Raw genomic sequence first — 19,182 nt, 5'->3', positions numbered from 1 at the left:
GAAGTCGCATCAATGCCATACTAGCTAAGACAAGGCGCGGTGGGGATTACTGACCACTATGTTTAGGCACTGTGCCCACAATCAGGGCTGGCGCTACACTGTGCCCCGTAACACACGCCCCGAAGACAGCGCGGCATGGGAAGTCTGGCCTGGACTATCATTGCCTCCGAACCAGCGTACCAGATCGACCGCTCCCTCCAAGCCTCGGCACTCTACGTCAGGGTCTCGGCCATCTCAAGATTCACGTCTACCGAGACCCCCACCACGGTTCGACCTCGGCACCAACCGAGCCTCGGCCTCGCACGCAGTCAATCCATGGCAACCCGCACGCTGACCGCCGCACCCGCTTCGAGGTAGCCCTAGAGCTCTCATGACGCACAGGATCGGATGTGACCAGCATGTCGCCCCAGCGCTTCGAGGATGGACCACTCCGACAACCACGCCACCATAGGAAAAGGCTATAGGGCTTGGACATGCCGCCTCCGTTCACACGACGCTGTATAGTTAGCACACGTACTACCCTTGTCCTCCCTTCAACTATAAAAGGAAAGGACTTGGGCCATTTCTAGAGAGAACACACGCACCCACCAAAGCAACACTCTGTAACACGCACACTTCCCTACTGCCTGAGAGCAACATCTCAAGCAGTCCGCATCACTCCTCGTCGAGACCTGTGACTAGCTCCCTCTCTCACCCAGCTTGTAACCCCTTACTACAAGCACTTCGGTGCAAGGAATACAAGATCGATCTCTCAGACTGGATGTAGGGCACCAATTGCCCGAACCAGTGTAAACCTTGTGTCTCTTTGCATCACCATCTGGGATTGGGAACACGGTATAAATTTACTAGTTGGTTGAGGATCCCCCAGTCCGAAACATCGACAATACTAAAAAGGCACAGCATCCAATTCCAATAATAAACTACAGGCTAATTACTTTTTTAGTGATAGCAATAAGAGCTGGAATAGTTTCCAATTTTCAGTGTGCTTCACCTTAAGCTTTGCATTTTCATTCACGGCTTGTTGAAGTTTTTCCTCTAAAAGGTCTATCTGTTCTGAGACTCCTCTGGTATGCTGAATTCGTATATAAAACCATATGCATCAGTAATGGCACTGGAATGTTTGCAATAAGAAAGGTAAACTACAGCAAACGATATATACTGTGGCACTCCGAATTTAACAGCACTATCTGCACAAAGCAGATGGTTTTTTAATCATAAAAAAAGAAATAGATGAACATACAGAACAAAACACCATAACAAATATTCCTAGATTTTGCAAGTGAGCAATGTTCAGAGCTCTTTCACTGAAAAATACAAATCCAAAGGGTACATGCATCCTGAACATAATTGGAGTGGTTCTGAAAAGGTATGAATTCAAAGCATACATGCATCCGAGCTTAATTCAAAGTTACTATGTTGATACTGAAAAGGCACAGCATCCAATTCCAACAATATACCACAAGCCAATTACTCGACACAAATGCATATATGTAACTTCTGGGGAAATAAACAAGAGACACTGCAAAGTGAGCAAAACACCATCCAGACAGACACCAATCTAAACCAAGCTAGTACAGACTGACAGGACAGTTGGGATAAATCTCAAGAATAACTGTAACAAGAGTTGCTTGTGAACTGACCTGCACAGCTGCTCCAAGTGCAACAACCTCATCAGGGTTCACTGTCACATTGGGGTCCTTTCATGTCATTTTCTTAACAAGCTCTTGAATGGTTGGTATTCTAGTTGAGCCACCAACAAGAATAACTTCATCAATATCTTTGAATTGCAACTTTGCATCTCTAAGGGCATTGTCCACAGGGGTCCTCAGCCTGAATGACAGTTTGACAAAAAATATATATCAGCAACAAGTTCTATCTCAATCCAATCGGACCATATTTAACCACGTGCTAGTAGCTGTCAGAAGCATGCAAAATTATGTACATCTATAACCTTTGATCTGACTATGCTATCATGGGCCATAATTATGTACCTATCAAGGAGATTTGAGCATAGCTCTTCAAATTTAGCCCTGGTAAGAGTAGTCTCAATATGCTTGGGGTCATCTGCAGTAGCTATAATAAAAGGCAAGCTAAAGGAACAGATAAGAAATTAGAACAGAGCAAGCAAAAAAACATGCTTTAAGGATGTTAATGCTGAGAAAAAAAGAACCTTATGTTTGTTTGGGTCAAAGATGACAGCTCCATCTTTGCCTTCTCAGCTGCTTCCATCAGTCGCTGCAGAGCTTGCTTATCCTTTAGCAAGTCTACCCTCATCATTCTTGAAGTTTCCAGTGAGCCAATCGATAATTCTCTGAAAGCATATATGGCATTATAAAAACATGCGTTTTGTAGAAGCTTTGAGTTATCACATCCACAGCAACCACTTAAGATTACTGTACCACTTATGATTACAGTTCTACAGGAAAGAAAATTACCAAATCCAGTTCAAAGTATATTAGCAGTTGCACTATCAATCCCAGAATATGTAGTCTTGCTTACCTCTTTGACCCCACCAAATTTTAACATATTTTACAAATAGTGGATTCTAAAAATCATAATGACTAGTGTATATAACCTCATTGAAAAGAAAGAGCGTAATACTTGGTGCATAATTTAGACATTGGCACACTGCATTGGTATGTGCTGAATTGCTGATGGTAGTGCTAACTGTGAGCTCCCAGAAGAACTAACACAAATAACATGTACAATACCAAGAAATTAAGAACACACTGTGTGCTTCTACATCCACATCACTAACCAAAGTCCTGCTAAACTTATGATGACAAGAACAAGATCTGGAAAAGGAGCCATGCCCCCACTACAATAATCCAGGACCAAATATTTAAGAATTCCAAAAGACAGTAACATAAATAAAGTTGAAATGCTAAACAGAAAGGAGTTCTATATCTACAAAGACAAAAAAATGTCATTTTCTTCTCCAGTTCTCCCCATCTCGCACCCCTTCTTTGCCACCCTTCTTTGCTCAACCTAACACTACCTTTCCTCAAATATCGTCACCATCGTCAATATCATCTTCTGATAATTTAACATCTGATAAACCTAAAACAAGAGCGAGTAATGAGTTATAAGGTGTCGTTATTGCTCAAACAACAATACTCAAACTAACAATATGCTACTTTGTACAATTCAAAGAAAATGTACCTTCTGCTCTCAACCATAACTGCAATGGAAATGATACAAAACTGAGCTTAAACCTAGGATCTAGAACTACTGGAACACATATCTGCAACAAGCATATGTCCCAGTATTTCTGAAACTTCGGTTTCATTTTGCTCGCCATAACCATAATGGAAATATATGTATTTGATTCTAAAGTTTCTATTTTTCCTTTGACTTCCATATGACATGGAAACAGTGTGTTAGTTGTTGGGTATAATGTACCAGAAACTACATTTGTAGCATCATATAAGGGTTTGAACACATTGCAAAGTAGATCTGTCATATTCCAATCTGTATTAGAAGGCTTGTCCATGTAATTATTATCTTGTGACTCCATAACATCAAAGACTGCCCTATACTCTATTGCAGACTTCAGCATTAAATAAGTTGAGTTCCACCGAGTTGGAACATCAAGAGACGGTCTCTTCTCACAGGATATACCTAATTGTACAATGATTTCCTCAAAACACTATTTATGGGCTTGTGAGCTTCTAATGTACTTGACACTATCTCGAATGCGGTCAGTAGCACCATATATCACCTTAAATCCCTCCTTAACAATAAGGTTCAACACATGCGCTACACAACGCATATGTAGCAGATCACCATTTCCAAGCATAAGGTGTCTTTCTGAAAGATTTTTCCTTAAGGAACCAACCATGTTGTTGTTGTTCTTTGCATTATCTAATGTGATGCTAAATACCTTGTGCTCTAACTTCCATTCTTGCAAACACTTCAACAATGCATTAAACAAAGTAAAACCATCATGGGACAAAGCTACAAGACCAAAACCTATTATTCTCTTCTGCAACATCTAGTCATCATCAATGAAGTGGCAAGTAATGCACAAGTAACCTAGGTTCTGATTTGAAGTCCATAGATCAAATGTTAGACAGACCTTTGAATTTGAATTTTTGATAGTTTCTCGAAGGGCTAACCTTCGATCCTCATATGAGCTCATGATATCCTCAGCAACTGTAGTTCTAGACACTATGGTAAACCAAGGATTTAAGGTAGCAATAAATTTCTGAAATGGTGCTTGGTCAACTAAACTAAAGGGCAGCTCCTGCAATATGATAAAGTTGACCATGGCTTTACGTGAGACCTCTTGGTCAAACTTCCAATTCTTCAGAGCAAGTGAATCAGGGGATAGTCCTATGTTCATGCTTTCAACCAACTGGTTCTTTCTAGTCCTTTCTTTGCACACTTTCAAATGCCTACGACAAGCACTTCTACCATTATCTCAAGTAGCAGACAGGAGCTCCAAAAATGAATACATTTAGTTTGTACTACTAGATTCCCCTCATAAATAGGCTCAAATTCTTTCCACACATCAGATCTAAGTTTACGTCTCTTAATTGGTCTTGATGCATCTATACAATAAGTATGTAAGTATTGATTAGTACAAGCATTTACAAAAGTATACATAGTCAGTAACTAAAGGCATCTCATGCAGCAAGAAAATTCATCTAAAGGACCAGGACAGTAGAAATAGGACCCTAACCAAGATAGAACAAATCAACAATGTCAAGACAATAAGAAAAAAATGAGACATAAACTGGTTGCTTCAATATGTAGGAAGTTAAATCTAACCTGGGCCAAGATCAGGAGAAATAACCATTCTTGTATCATCAGATGAAGACGAAGATGATGATCTTGCAGATAGTACCGAAGACTGGCTCATCCTTGGTGACTGTAGCATTCTATTAAGTACTGGAGATCTCACATAATGCACACGTGAAGCAAATGACTTCCTCTGCATTCCTTCTGAATGATTTGAAGCATTAATAACAGATGACTTCCGTTTCGACAGCAATGACTTGATCCTATCCATGCTTCTTGATGCTGCATCTTTGCCAAGATTAGGAGAAGTAGTCATTCTTGTATCATCAGGTAAGGTTGAAGATGACAATCCTACACATGGTGACCTCTGGTGTTTGGCTCTGGAGTGGCGCATCCTTGGCGATGCTAGGATCCTATTCAGTAGCGAGGACCTCACAAATTGCACGTTCGAAGCAGATGACTTCCTTTGCTTCTTTGTTGGAGGCTTTGGAGCATTAACAGCAGATGACATCCATTTCACTAGCAATGACTTCTTCACGTTCACACTCCTTGAAGTTGTATGCTTACTGCTTTGTTGATCTGCTTCTTGACCGCTCAATTCTTCTGGCGTAAGCTCAGATTGTAGGGTTGCCATGTCCACACCAGCACATCTAGATAGAATACAATAACATGATAAGCTAGAGGACAACCAAATGGTGGCAACCAAATGTTTATGTAGTATCACCAAGAAGGTCGCCTTAAAATTATTAAGGTAGAAACAATTGTACAGCCTTAGATGTCAACTCTCAACAACGCACTTCAAGAAATATGAATATGCTTTCAACACCTGCTGGTATATACAAGGTATAAGATGCAATGTAGTGAAATGCATGGACAAGCTCTAATACTCCATTATTAAGAAAATGTTCTTTTAGCTTTCCTAACACAAGAGGATGACAATCAATTCTTCCACCCATGACATATCTACTCCTCTTATCGCTCCCACCTTCAATTAAAAACACTCAATCCATCACATTCATGCAAACTCCAATTCGCAATAACTGGGATTTTTAGCAAACACCAGCTTAAAAACCTTAAAGAATGTCTCTTTGATATCAAAACCAAGTTTCTTATACAAAGCTTATAGTCTATTGGAAAATCGTAATGTGTCTGCTAACCTACTATGAATTCTAGAATCTCTGTACAAACAACTAACATCCAAAAGACCATGGCCTAAGCCTTATACTCATTGGGATCAGTTGGAAACCTTGTACACTAGAGGTAAACAACCAAAACCAAAGGGAACCGAGCAAAATCCTTACCCATATTTATCTGTCTGTAAGAAATTGCAGGACGACGAAGCCACACCTGAGATCTGGCGCCCCAATCCCGCAGAAGCCGACGCTAGGATCTTGGAGGCTTCATGGCCCCCGTCCTCTCCTGCCTCCTCTTGCTCCACCATGGAGGAGTGTGAGTCGAGGGCTAGGTTTCCGGCGCCTACCACGACCAGAATCGGCATTTCCATCTGCGCCAAGGGCCAAGACCTAATTAAAGACAATTTACGTGATTCTGAACCTACATATCACATATGCAAGGTGGTTTCAAGCACATGATCTTTCGACCTGCCTGGCAAGTAAAACAACCATGTGATCTTTCAACCTGCTAGCTATTTGCTATAAAGCCAAGTAAACAAGCAGCTTCCTATTTGCTATTATTTAAAAAATAGCCTGCTACTTGCTACTAGGCCATAAACAACTGAGAGCAAAGTTGGAAATGAAACATTAGCATTGCATATTAGGAAGTTGGGAACAATGAACAAGTGAACAACCTGCTAATTGCTAACTAGCTTGCTCCGGCCAGCCGCGATGTGTTGTTGGCCTGCACTAGCGAAGAGCTCCCGGCCAGCTGTCCCCCTCCGCCTATGCTCTATGGTGTACCCCGCCCACGCAGCCACGCCATGACGGAGAGATGTTGGGTCGCCGCCTTAGTGGCCAGTGGCCCAGTACTTACCCACCGACCGACGCGAACCGCCCTTGGTGGCCTGCTGCGGCCTACGCCCTGAGTTGCTGTAGCGGCGGCTAGGGTTTGAAGCATGAACAGGAAGGAACTGGAGGGAAAGGAGGATGAGAAGAGATTACAGCATGATAGGGCAGAGCGCTGCCAGGTGACTCGGGGTCAGCGATTCAAACACCGGTGTGGCTAGTTGGGGCAGAGGCACGGCGACAGCGTGGGCGCACGACCTGTGCAAACGGGGAGCGCAGCCTACGGCGGTGCGGCCAGCGCGTATGGTGAGCGTGGCTGGCACGGTGGCGTGGCTTGAACAGGAGGGCCGATAGGGTTCAGGACGAGCCAGAAGGGAGAGCAGAGGAGGGTGTTGCGGGTCTTGCGAGTTGTTGCAAGGCTTCTCGCTCGCCCAACGGGCTTGGAGGGTTGGAAGTGTTTGGGCCACAAAAAAATTACAGCCAGTCCACGACTACCATGAAGCCCAGTTTTGCGGGGTGAGCGAGCGGGTTATGTTAACAACCCGCCCCGCCTGCAACTTGAGTTGTGTGTGGCATACGGGGTTTGCTGGGAGAGTGCCCGCGTCCACGTGCGCTTGAGTCCTTGGCGAATGGCGGTCGGTCGTTGAGGTAGGGGACCACCCTAGTGCGGCGCTGAAATCTGAGCCGAAACACACCGCTGGTCTGTTTGACTACGCCATGGGGGATCGACGGCGCAGTGCCCGGGGAGATGCCACCGGCAGAGGAGATGGCGGGGGAGATTTAACTTTTTACCATTATAAGAATTGACACCTCCTCTTATAACACTTTAACGATTGCCAATACAATTTTATCAGCAGAGCAAGAAAAATCATACGAAAATACCACATTTGCTCATGTTGCACGCCAGCAACGCACTCCAGGTCGGATCCGAGTCAGCGGGGTGTGACAAATGACCATGGTTGCCCCTAAACCATCACGAAGAGCCACTGCCTCCCGTGCTCTCGTAGTTTGTCACGTAGGTTCACCGGGGATAGGGCGGCCGCCACCATAGCCACCAGCCTCTGTTTCGTGTCCTCGCAGGGGTTCGTGCAGAATCTTAAGGACCGCAAGGTGCACGGCCACGGCTGCATGGTTGCCGTCGGTGGCCTCAGACAGAGACAAGGAGTTCAACGAAGATGCAGACACGAAGTCGTGGACGACGAAGCCGATGTGCTTAAGCATGCGCTCCACCTGGTGGTGACGTAGGGCGCACGCTTGGGTGAGGTGATGCTCTGCTCCAGCACGGGCCTCGCATCTCCCGGCAGCGCATGGTGGATGCCAGCGTGCTCGATCCAGCGCATGGTGATGAAGCTGGCCAGGGCGCTGCTGGCGGAGCTGTGCGTGTCTGCGATCGCCGACGTGTGCACCGTGCGCGAGCTGGTGGCTGTGGGCGGCTGGGCCGTGTCCCCTGAGGTGCTGCGGGAGATGGCGCGCATAGGTGCCGTGGGGAAGCTCTGCCAGAGGTGTTGCGGGGCACCTGGGCCTAGGCATGTCCGCCACCACCATGGAGGAGCTGGAGCTGTCCACCATCGCCACGCTGCGTGTCGACAGGCCCTTCTACGCCGTGGGCCCAATCTTCCCCGTAGGGTTCACGCGTAGCACCGTGGCCACGTCCATGTGGGCTAAGTCCGACTGCTCCCGATGGCTGGACGCGCAGCCGCCCGACTCCGTGCTCTACATCTCCTTCAGCAGCTATGCGCACGTGACCAAGCAGGAACTGCACGAGATCACGGGCGACGTGCTGGCTAGTGGCGCCTGCTTCCTATGGGTGATGCGCCCGGACATCGTCAGCTCCGACGACCCGGACTCGCTGCCCAAGGGGTTCGCTGGCGCCGCGGCGGGGCGGGGGCTCATGGTCCCGTGGTGCTGCCAGGTGGAGGTGCTCTCCCACGCCATCGTCGGCGGCTTCCTCACGCACTACGGCTAGAACTCCATCCTGGAGAGCGCGTGGGCGGGCGGGCCCATGCTGTGCTTCCCGCTGCTCACGGACCAGATCACCAATCAGCGCCTCGTCGTGCGGGAGTGGCGCGCCGGTGTGTCCATCTGTTATAATGATAAAAAGTTAAATCTGCCAGATGTCGGAGCACGTGGTCGACTCTCGACTGGTCGTAGACTCGTGGTGGGCCTTGACTTGGGAAGAGTGGCAGCGACACGGCCCAAATTCCAATTGAACTCCATAAGTCCATAGGGAACAGGATTGCCCCCCAGGGTGATGTTGAGAATCGAGAGCGTAGTTTTCTGCTCCGCATAACACATGGCGTAGGAGCAGAGTGGTCCACGATCATTAATGATTTTCTACTTTTCTCACGAAAGAATTGGTGTTCGCATTAAGAAATGTCAGTCTCAACGATGTTTCGTAAGAGTTTTATCTCTACAACAACAAAAAAAACCCACATGTTATCGTCTTAGTTAACAACTAATCGCCCCGCTAAACTAATCACCCTGCCTAATCACCCGCCCGACTCAATTCCTCTTGCTCTTCCTCGCCTCCGTCAATTCCGTGCCCCAAGCCGCACGTTTCCTTCCAGCAACCGACGCACGAGCCTCGGCTCCACAACCTCGCCACACTACCAAAATTCAACGGGTTTCCACTATCCTAAATAAAAGTCATGAAATTATTGTGCCCTTGGTGGCAAGATGATTTAATCCTATTTAACCATAGAGGTGCAGAAGTCGGCCAATTTGAGTTAAATGGGTAGTACTACTTTTAATGTTCTACTTTTACAATAAAAACTCCTTTTATATTCTAATATATATATATATATATATATAGGGAGAGGCTATTCAGTAGCCGGCTACAAAATAAGTTATTCTGTAGCCACCTCCATTTACTATAATTTTATATACTAATTTACTATAATATAAATACATATTTACGATAGTTGGGTTACTATAACACATGGGGATATTTACCATAACGTTATATTAAACCACTTAGTAAGGAGTTACTATAATCTCGTAAAATAACATAGTAATTATCGTAACTCAAAGTGGCTACAGAATAAGTTATTCTGTAGCCAGCTACAGGATAGTAGTTCTATATATATATATATATATATATATATATATAGACACACACACAATAGTAACAATTTAATGCTTCCTCAGGGATTTATCTAATTATAATGTTCTACTTGCCATGTGTGCGTGGAATGGCAAAAGGATAGAAATATGCATTTGCAATAATGTGAGTATTGGCCCCGTTCGCTTGTCTTAAAAATGGTTTGTTTGGCTTCTTTTTTCAGCCGGAATAGTGTTTTTCTCTCACAACAATTCAGCTAGAACAGTGTTTTCAGCCAGTTTCAGCCAAGTTTCAGACCAGCGAACGGGGCCATTATCCTTTGTATATAATTTTCTTTTTTCACCTACATACATTTTAACTATATATGTGTATAAAAATCTGGCAGGATAACTATGAAGTGAGGAATCACATCTTGCTACACCTACTCACATACATGGGGAATCAAAACGCAACCAACATACTTGAAGGTGTACCATATTGGCCCTGTTCGCTGATCTGAAACTTGGCTGAAAAACACTGTTCCGGCTGAATTGTTGTGAGAGAGAAACACTGTTGATTGGTTTGATGAACAGTGCAATGGGAGGGGAACCAGCCGGCTGAACTTTTCAGTTCAGACCAGCGAACTGAGCGATTATCTTCAACTCTATATTAGTCTCACAAAAAAATGAATTGTTGCTTTTTTTTTGTCTAGGTGAAGTTAATAACATCGTACCGGTTTCTTTATTTCAAAAAAAAGTTTGAATTATGTGTTTTAATGTTAATTATTTGTGATGACATGGGATTCTACATATATTTTACTTGTGTGGTTGGATGTCATGAGATGTTTTACCCATAGCAACGCACGGGCACTTAATTAGTGAACATTAAATAAACTAAAATGTCATAGTATTGATGAAGAGATAAACTAAAAGTCTTGTGGGATGAAATTGGTTTCATATAGAGATAAAACTTGTCAGTCTGTTTGGTTGCTTGATATGCATAGATTGAAGCGTTTGGTTTGGTGGATCACTACGATAAAGAAATCTCTGGACATAGAATATACCACAAGATGCTGGAATTCTTAGTTCGTAGAAATCTCACGTACCAGCTTATCCATGTCTTCTAATCAGGCTTGTCATTAATAAATAAATTAAGAATTATTAGTATGTATATTATTACTTAGTAATTACTCCCTCCGATCCGTTATACCAGGCGTGAGAAGCCAATTCTCAGATACGACATCCGTCTATCACAGCATGCAAATGTATTAAATGGCATAATTATCCGCCAGCCATTTTTTTTTGCGCCGAACTCATCCTGTGTTCCCTTAGAGCATCTCTAATAGTTTGCTATCTCAACTTGACATCTATATAATTTTGGCAAAAAAAAAATAGCCTCCAACAGTTTAGCAAAACAACTTGGCATCAATAGCAACTTGGCAAATCTTCCCTCCGCGCGCGCAAATATACGCGCGCGTATATGGCTTGGCATCCGGGGCTCTTCGTTTCTTAGCGGGGCTCTTCGTTCTCTTAGCGAGGTTCTTCATTCGTTTAGCGGGCCTCTTCGTTTTGTTAACGGGTTTTTTTATTTTACCAAGTCAAAAATGCCAAACTCTTGGAGTTGAATTGTTTTTTTACTTGGCATATAATTTTTGGAGTTGGCAAATCACAAGATTTGCCAAGTAAAATTTGACAAACTCTTGAAGATGCTCTTAGGTGATAGGCCCTTAGGCCCCCACGCATGCATGTGACGCTTGGGTACTAGGACCTCATGCATGCATGCGACGCTTTAGTTGTCTTTGAGTATGATGGTAGAATTAGTTTTGATAAGTGCTAATACGCTAATTAGTGTATGTTTCGTGTGCTAATTAGATTATTAGTGGTGCTAATTAACATCTTTATTTTAAATTAGTGATTATCATGACAAAATTAGTAATAGTACATATTTATTAGTATCTAGTTAATTATTATTATTATTAAATAATATATGTCATTAATCAACTATTCTCATCCCATCCACTTTTATCCATCCAACTAAACAGAAAAATGACTCGTCCCATACTCCCATCCATCAAACAGAGGCAATATAATATTGATCTTATCTAGGCTAACAAGTTGTTGCTCGGGGATATCCGGTTGTATTTTCTGCTATATTAATATAAACGGGCACTCTTAGCGTCGTTTGTTAAAAAAAAAAAAAAACTGATTCTCTCATGCTTACCAAAAGGGGCGGTGCTATCTGTCGCTTAAATGACTAAAATCTATTTAAGCCTTTTTTTTTACTCAATGGATTTTTTTTAATCAAGTAGAATATATTTAGCATGATGGATCATTTTTGAACTGGGAGCAAGTATCTGTTCTTATACAATAGAAAATGTTCCATGGAAAAGGATGTATGCTATAATAATAAAAAAAATACCAAGAGGTTATAACATGGCGTTGCGAGTCATATATGTAAAGTATAATATTCTGCACGCAGTAATACTAGGACTCGAGTTGGAGTAGGAGCAATAGGCCGCTAATTAGAGCATGTATAATGTGGGTGCTTACTGGTGGCGCTTAGCTTTTTTGCGATATGTTATTTAGCAATGCCTATCTCCTATGTAGGATTTGAGAACCTCCCATTTTTAAAAAAATAAATAGATTTGTCTAAGTCCTTAAAGAGACCTAAATAGTTACAATATAATGTTGGGCTTGGAATGATTGACTATGCCATACTGACTATCCATGCAAATTGGTGACATTCCAGAAACCGACGACCATTTTCATTGCAATTTGGGTTTAGAGGTCTGAGTATTCAACCCAATATATAGTCAAGCAAAGCAATCAAAAAATGGTGCTTGCTACTAATTGCTAATGAAAGCAATAGCACCATGTGTTCTTTTGTCGCTACCTGCACATTTTTTTAAAAAACAATTGTGCAAACGGCAAACATGCACCCGTGCAAACATATCAGCTGCTCAGGCATTGCAGTTGATTAAAACAAGGATTAAGTCCATTTTGACCTCTCAACTCTCATGTCGGTCTAATTTTGATCTCCAAGTATAAAACCGTCTGGTCCAGGCACTGGAACTTTCAAACCCGTTTAGTTTTAGCCCCTCGGCATGGTTGAGACGGTTTGCGCTGACGTGTGTCTGGTTTTAACTCGCTACGCTGGCATTGACGGCCACGTAGGATGGCCGCGGGCATCAACACACGAGCCGGCCCGCTCCGCTCTGTTTCTCCCTCTCAGTTCCTCTCTCCCGAACCCTAGACGCCGCTGACGCCTCCATCGCCGCTGACGCCGCCTCCATCGCCGTAGCCGCTACCGCATCCTCTCCTCTGGTGCCTCCACGTCCGTAGTCTCCCCTCCGCCTGGGAGTCCTCTGCCGCCGCCTTCGCAGTCATATGGCTTGGAGGATTGAAACGAACACACTTAGGTACGATTGAATATGTCTGCATTTCTAGATGTAGGGATGAAAGTACTCTTAGGTTAGTTACCTCGGATCCGTAGTCCTAAGACTACTATCTATTGTAGGAATGGACCCTTTAGAATTTCTTTGTGTTCGATTTCACTTTGGTGGCGAATTTTTCAATGATGGGAAGAAGCTTCATTATCTAGGTGGAAATGAGGAGATGTCATTCATCGAGCGTGACAAAATATCTTTGTCTGAAGTAATTGGACATCTTAGAGACCACTACAATGCTTTAGAGCCTGTTCTTCTCCATTGGTTGTTCCCTGGCAAGGATTTACTGAATGGGCTCAGAGTTTTGGTAGATGACAAGGCTTGTTTAGACATGTCTGAATGTGTTATTGATGGAGGGGTTGTAGATGTATTTGTTGAGCTTATTGAAGTGAAAGCTGATGGCATGGAGAATGAGGAGGAAGAGGATGGGGAGGACCAGTGTAGTGACTGGGAGGAAGATGCTAAAATAGAGAGTGAAAGAGCAGACAGTGAAAGCACTGGGATGGAAACACCTCATGAAGACAATGTGGTGGTTGAGGATTTGGCTATAATGAACATGTCATCACTAGAACAAGTGAAGAAGGACTTAATAGGTGCTACTAAGTATTTGCATTGGGTTAGAGAGAAAGAGGCTCCTGTACAGAAGTTGGTTATGCAAGAAGAAGTGTCTGTTCATGAAGAGGCTCCTGTACAGAAGGAACACAGTTCAGATATGGATGATTCCAGTGACCAGGATTACTTCCCTGGTGATGATGAGAGCAGTGGAGAGGATGAGGAGGTAATCTAGATTAGAGCTGAGCTAAAGGAGTTAAAGAAGAAATTAAAAGCTGGAGGCATGTTGGTGGTTGATGAGGAAAGGCATGAATTCAATGTGGAATGTGCTAATGAAGAGGATGGATGTGATTCCCATGCTATGGATACCGATGAAGAGGATGATTCATATGATGAAACATCTGATGGAGAGTTGGTTAGAAAGGAGAAGAAATTCCCCAAGTTTGATGCCAATGCTCTAGTGTCAGTATTCACTATTGGGATGACTTTTAGTGATAAGTCAATATTCAGGGAGGCTGTCATCAAGTATGGGCTGACAGAAAGGAAGGTGATTAAGTTTGTGAAGAATGAGAGCACAAAGTGTAGAGCAGTTTGTTCATGGCCAAAGTGCCCTTGGGTTTTGCATCTGTCAAAGACATCAAGGGCAAGTAGTTGGCTTATAGCCACATGTAAAGATGTGCACACATGCCCACCAAGGAGAGACAACTCTTTAGTGACATCAAAGAGCAGATAAATATGAGAAGTTGATATTGGCTAACCCACACTGGTCAGTTGAGAGTATGAGAGAAACAATTCAGGAGAAAATATTTGCAGATGTCAGTATTTCAAAGATTAAGAGAGCCAAATCAATTGTGATGCAAAGGATGTATGATGCAACCAAGGGGGTATGCTCTGGTGTTTGACTAGCAGCTTGAACTGCTGAGAAGCAATCCTGGGAGTACAATAGTAGTGAAGCTTGACACTGAAGAACTTGAACCCATATTCATGAGGTTTTATGTCTACTTTGATGCATGCAAGAAGGGGTTCCTTGCTGGTTGCAGGAAGGTTATTAGACTAGATGGTTGTTTTTAAAGGGATTAACCAATGGAGAACTGCTTTGTGCACTAGGTAGAGATGCCAACAATCAAATGTACCCAATAGCATGGGTGAAAGGTCCTTGTTTGGTTTTGGTAATTGAGTGACAACTTAGGTGGACTAATTGTGTTTATGTGAGATACACAGGTGATTAGTCCACAGGTATATGTGTGTGAGCAACATATGCCATGAAGGTGAAAATGGCTTGGAGATGTTGCAAAGCTCACACATGTGATGATGAAGGAGCTTAAATGCACATGAGACATGACATTAAGTCATGTGATCAAGGTGGAGAAGATCAAGATAAGACTTGGCTTGATAGACCGGTTGCAAGCGTGAAGGGCAAGTCGAAGGCTTTGGAGTGATGGACCACGTGGCGGTGAAGCTTGAGCATGACTTGGCACCGATGGATGATGGCAACGATGAAGAGCAAGTGAAGTCAAGATCAATGAACCAATATGATCATGTGATGATATGAAGTGGATCATATCATTGTTGATCGTGTTGGTGTATGTGTTGCATCGACATAGGAGGAGATGGAATGGAATGCGCAAGGCAAAGGTATAACCTAGGGCATTTCATTTCACTGGTCATAGGTGTATAGAGAAGTTTATAACCGGGTTTAGGATAGATGGTCGTACTATCAAGAGGGGCAAACTTGTTTGCATATCGGTCATCTAGTGCCACTCGAGTGATCTAACTTTACATCGTCGCTAGGATCGAGTGACGTGGCAAGTTGAGTGGCTAACATTCTTTGGGAAATGATTGTGAAAAGCTAACACACATACACATGGTAGTGTATACTTGGTAGTGTTGGCACATTTACAAAGGAGATGGAGTTGGAGTTGATGTGGATCAACTTGGTGAAGAAACTCCACCGGTGGAGTATCCGCCTGTAGAGTGTGGACAGTCCGACGGTGCCACTGGCGCCCTACACAGAAAAGATAGGGTCTCACTAAGTGCATCGAACGCTGGCACTGGAAGTGACTGGACGCTGGTAGAGCGCGTCCGGTCAGGCTAACGCATGGTGACATAGGAGTTGGAGTATGATCGGACGCTGGGCTGCGTCCGATCATGTGCGACCGGACACGTACAGTCAAGGTCGGTACCTTACGGTAAATGACCGGACGCTGAGGGTCCAGCGTCCGGTCAGTTAAAGCTGCTGCGTCTGGTCAGAAGATGACCGTTGAAATCAGAAGAATGCCGTTGAACACAAGTGACATGTGGCTGTCATCGGGCGACCGGACGCTGAGGTCCAGCGTCCGATCAACACGACCGGAGCGTCTGATCGACCCGACAGTTGCCCAGTGAAGGGGTAATGGCTAGTTTAGCCCTTGGGGCTATAAATAGAAGTGGCTTTTGGCCATGGCTGGTGCTGAGCACCTTGGGGGACTTTGTGTCCATGCTTGAGAGTGCTTGGGAGCCCTCCATCTCACACATACTTCATAGTGATCATCTGATTATATGAGTGAGCGATTCTAGTATGATTGCATTGTGAGGTTGCATCGAGTGGCACTAGGTGATTGAGTTGCAAGCCGGTGGTGCTTGTTACTCTTGGAGGTTGCCACCTCCTAGATGGCTTGGTGGTGGTCTCTGTGGAAGCTCACAAGAAGCTTGTGCGGCGCTTCAGAGAAGTGCTTTGTGAGGGGCATTGTGCTCGCCCCACAGGAGCCGCGAAGAGCAACTTTAGTAAAGCGTGTCATTGAGCTACCCTCACTTCCATGGGTAGGTTCTTGCAGCGCCTGACGTGTGGGCTTGGTGGGTGATGCCAATTAGCCGCCGAACTACCAAGTGAGCGGTCGACACAACAGGGACTAGCGTGTTGGCAAACACGTGAACCTTAGGAGAAAAATCATCGTGTCAACCTTGTTCTTCCTATTAGTTTGCATCCCTGTTACACAAGCTTGCAATTATTTTCATATACATTAAGCTTGTGTTGTTGCTCTTGTAATTAGTTAGCTTGTGTAGCTTACTAGTTACTTTCTTGCTTGTGTAGCATAGAAGTAGCTCCCGTGCGTGGCTAATTTGGTTTGTGTAACCTTGTTAGTCACATTGCTTAGTTTGTGTAGCTAAGTATTTGCGCTCTCTAATTGGACATTGGTTGCCTTATTATTAAGCATTGCTAGTGAACTTAGTTAGCTTTGTGCTTTTACTTACTAGCATGTGTAGGAGCTCCCTTGTTGCTTAAAGTACTAGTGGCATAGGTTTGTGTGACCTTGCTCCTAGAATTGGTTAGGAGAGCTCTAGCTAGTCCGACACCTTTGTTGCTTGATTAGTATCTTTGCAAGGTGCTAGTGAACATAGATAGAGGGGTGTAGTCTTGGCTAGACCGATAGTTCTAATTCCGCACTTGTTTCGGTTAGCCGACGTGATTAAGCTTTAAAAAGGACTATTCACCCTCCCTCTAGTCGCCATCTCAACCCTTTCAATGGGCAGTTGTAGAGAGGGAGACCAAGGAGTCCTGGGACTTTTTCTCATCTTTGCTGAGCACTGACCTGTAGTTTGGTGATGGTGATGGCTGGGTATTCATTTCTGATCAACAGAAGGGGCTCATCAATGCTGTAAACAAGTGGGCACCTAAGGTGGAGCATAGGATGTGTGCCAGGCATATCTATGCTAACTAGAGGAAGAAGTTCACTAACAAGAAGTATCATAAGCTTTTTTGGAGATGTGTAAAGTCTTCATCAATGAATCTATTCAACTACAACATGAACAAGCTAAGGGAAGAGACACCACATGGGGTTGATGCTATTTTGAGAACTAATCCTGAGCATGGGAGTAGAGCATGGTTCAAAATTGGGTCATTCTGTGATTCTGTGGACAACAACATGTGTGAGTGCTTCAACCACAGGATTCTAAAAGCAAGGTTCCTTCCAATCATAAGTATGCTTGAAGGTATAAGGCGCCAAGTTATGGTAATAATCCATGAGAACAAGAACAAGGCAAAAAGGTGGACAAGTCTCATCTGTCCAAACACCTACAAGAAGTTGACGACATATGTCACAGCTAGTGGGTTCTGCCATGCTATTAGCAATGACAACAATTGCTATGAAGTAACCTACTAAGATCACATATTCACTGTGAATTTGGATGAGAGAACTTGCTCCTGTAGGTTCTGGCAGTTGTCAGGTTTGCCCTGTCCTCATGCTATTTCCTACATCTACTATGCATCCAGGCCTTTAGAAGAATTCATAGCCAAGTGTTACTCTATTGAGGAGTACAACAAGACATATGCACACTGCCTGCAACCAGTGGAAGGCAAGGCCTTCTGGCCAGTATCAAATAGAGAAAAGCCATTGCCCCCAGGTATGTAAGGATGTCTAGAAGACCAAAGAAGGAGAGGAAAAGGCAAGATAGGGAGAAGAAGAAGCCACCTAAGGGTAAGCTATCTAAGAAAGGAACAACTATAAGGTGTAGAGTATGTAAAGGGATTTGACACAACAGGACAACTTGTAGCAGGAGGATAGGTTCTAGTAATACAAGTGGTGGTGCATCATAGTCTGCTAAAGGAAGTGGTGGTGCATCATAGTCTGGTAGAGGAACAACTTCAAAAAAGAAGTCATGCCCTTCATCTACTACTGCTAGTAGCAAAAGACATTGCTCTCAGTCATCTGTTGACCGCAATGTAAGTTTAATTGTTTATTCCATGTGGTCATCCTTAATAGTAATATAGTTTCTTTGTCTTAGTTACATACTTCCTTTGTCTTGCAGGATGGGCAAAAAGTTATGAAGTCATTAGCAAGAGTGAAGACAATGCTGAAGGAAGGGGCTCGAGCTAAGGTCACCCTAGAGGCCACTATACCAGGGATTTCTAGAAAGCACTGTAAAGCAAGCCTCTAAATTTTAGGTGCATCTACCTCCAAGGTTGTTGTGTCAGCTGTAGGACCACCCAAGCAGATTTATCCAGAGGAAGGAAGACCAAGTGCACCTGATCATAAGGGAGCCACTCCTTCTACCTTACTACTGACAGGCCCAAATCCTTGAGCCCATGTCTGTGTTTGTGTCTGTGTGTTATCTATGCTATCTGGAACTTCATGTATGTGTCAAATTTCATGAGTCTGTGTGTGTGCAACCTAAACTATTGTAATAAACTTGATGTTATGTGTTTGTGTTTATTATGTGTTAATCACTGAATGACATCCTGTTAATCACTGAACCTGAACTGAATGACATCCTGTTATGATCTGTGATCCTGTTTATTATGTGTTAATCACCAATTGAATGACATGTGTTGTATTGAACTGTAGTCATCTCTTTGTGCAGACGCCATAAAAAATTTGACAAAGCTCACTAGTTACACATATAAAAGGATTCATGCAACTGAAATATTTCACTAAAACATTAGGATATTAGCATTAACCTGATAC

The 19,182-nt window shown here is 43.7% G+C and overlaps 2 protein-coding genes across 2 annotated transcripts; one reads left to right on the top strand and one right to left on the bottom strand.

The window, feature by feature from the left end:
- Positions 1-4,768: 4,768 nt before the first annotated feature.
- Positions 4,769-6,247, bottom strand: LOC136536221 (uncharacterized). The gene is made up of 2 exons (XM_066528587.1): positions 6,045-6,247; positions 4,769-5,393 (listed from the first exon to the last, which is right to left on the bottom strand). The coding sequence occupies exons 1-2, from the start codon at positions 6,245-6,247 to the stop codon at positions 4,769-4,771; spliced, it is 828 nt and encodes a 275-aa protein (XP_066384684.1).
- Positions 6,248-8,042: 1,795 nt separating this feature from the next.
- On the top strand, positions 8,043-8,670 carry LOC136536220 (UDP-glycosyltransferase 86A2-like). The gene is made up of 2 exons (XM_066528585.1): positions 8,043-8,181; positions 8,231-8,670. The coding sequence occupies exons 1-2, from the start codon at positions 8,043-8,045 to the stop codon at positions 8,668-8,670; spliced, it is 579 nt and encodes a 192-aa protein (XP_066384682.1).
- Positions 8,671-19,182: the final 10,512 nt, after the last annotated feature.

The sequence above is a fragment of the Miscanthus floridulus genome, chromosome 2 (assembly GCF_019320115.1).
Source record: "Miscanthus floridulus cultivar M001 chromosome 2, ASM1932011v1, whole genome shotgun sequence".
Classification (NCBI taxonomy): Eukaryota; Viridiplantae; Streptophyta; class Magnoliopsida; order Poales; family Poaceae; genus Miscanthus; species Miscanthus floridulus.
The sequence above is the reverse complement of the archived record's forward strand: the minus strand, read 5'-3'. Positions and strand labels throughout refer to the sequence as shown.

Coding starts and splice junctions, on each gene's coding strand:
- LOC136536221 (XM_066528587.1), bottom strand. CDS start 6,247: ATGGAAATGCCGATTCTGGTCGTGGTAGGCGCCGGAAACCTAGCCCTC. Junction 5,394..6,044: donor TTACAGACAGATAAATATGG/GTAAGGATTTTG, acceptor TATTCTATCTAG/ATGTGCTGGTGTGGACATGG.
- LOC136536220 (XM_066528585.1), top strand. CDS start 8,043: ATGGTGATGAAGCTGGCCAGGGCGCTGCTGGCGGAGCTGTGCGTGTCT. Junction 8,182..8,230: donor GCGGGAGATGGCGCGCATAG/GTGCCGTGGGGA, acceptor ACCTGGGCCTAG/GCATGTCCGCCACCACCATG.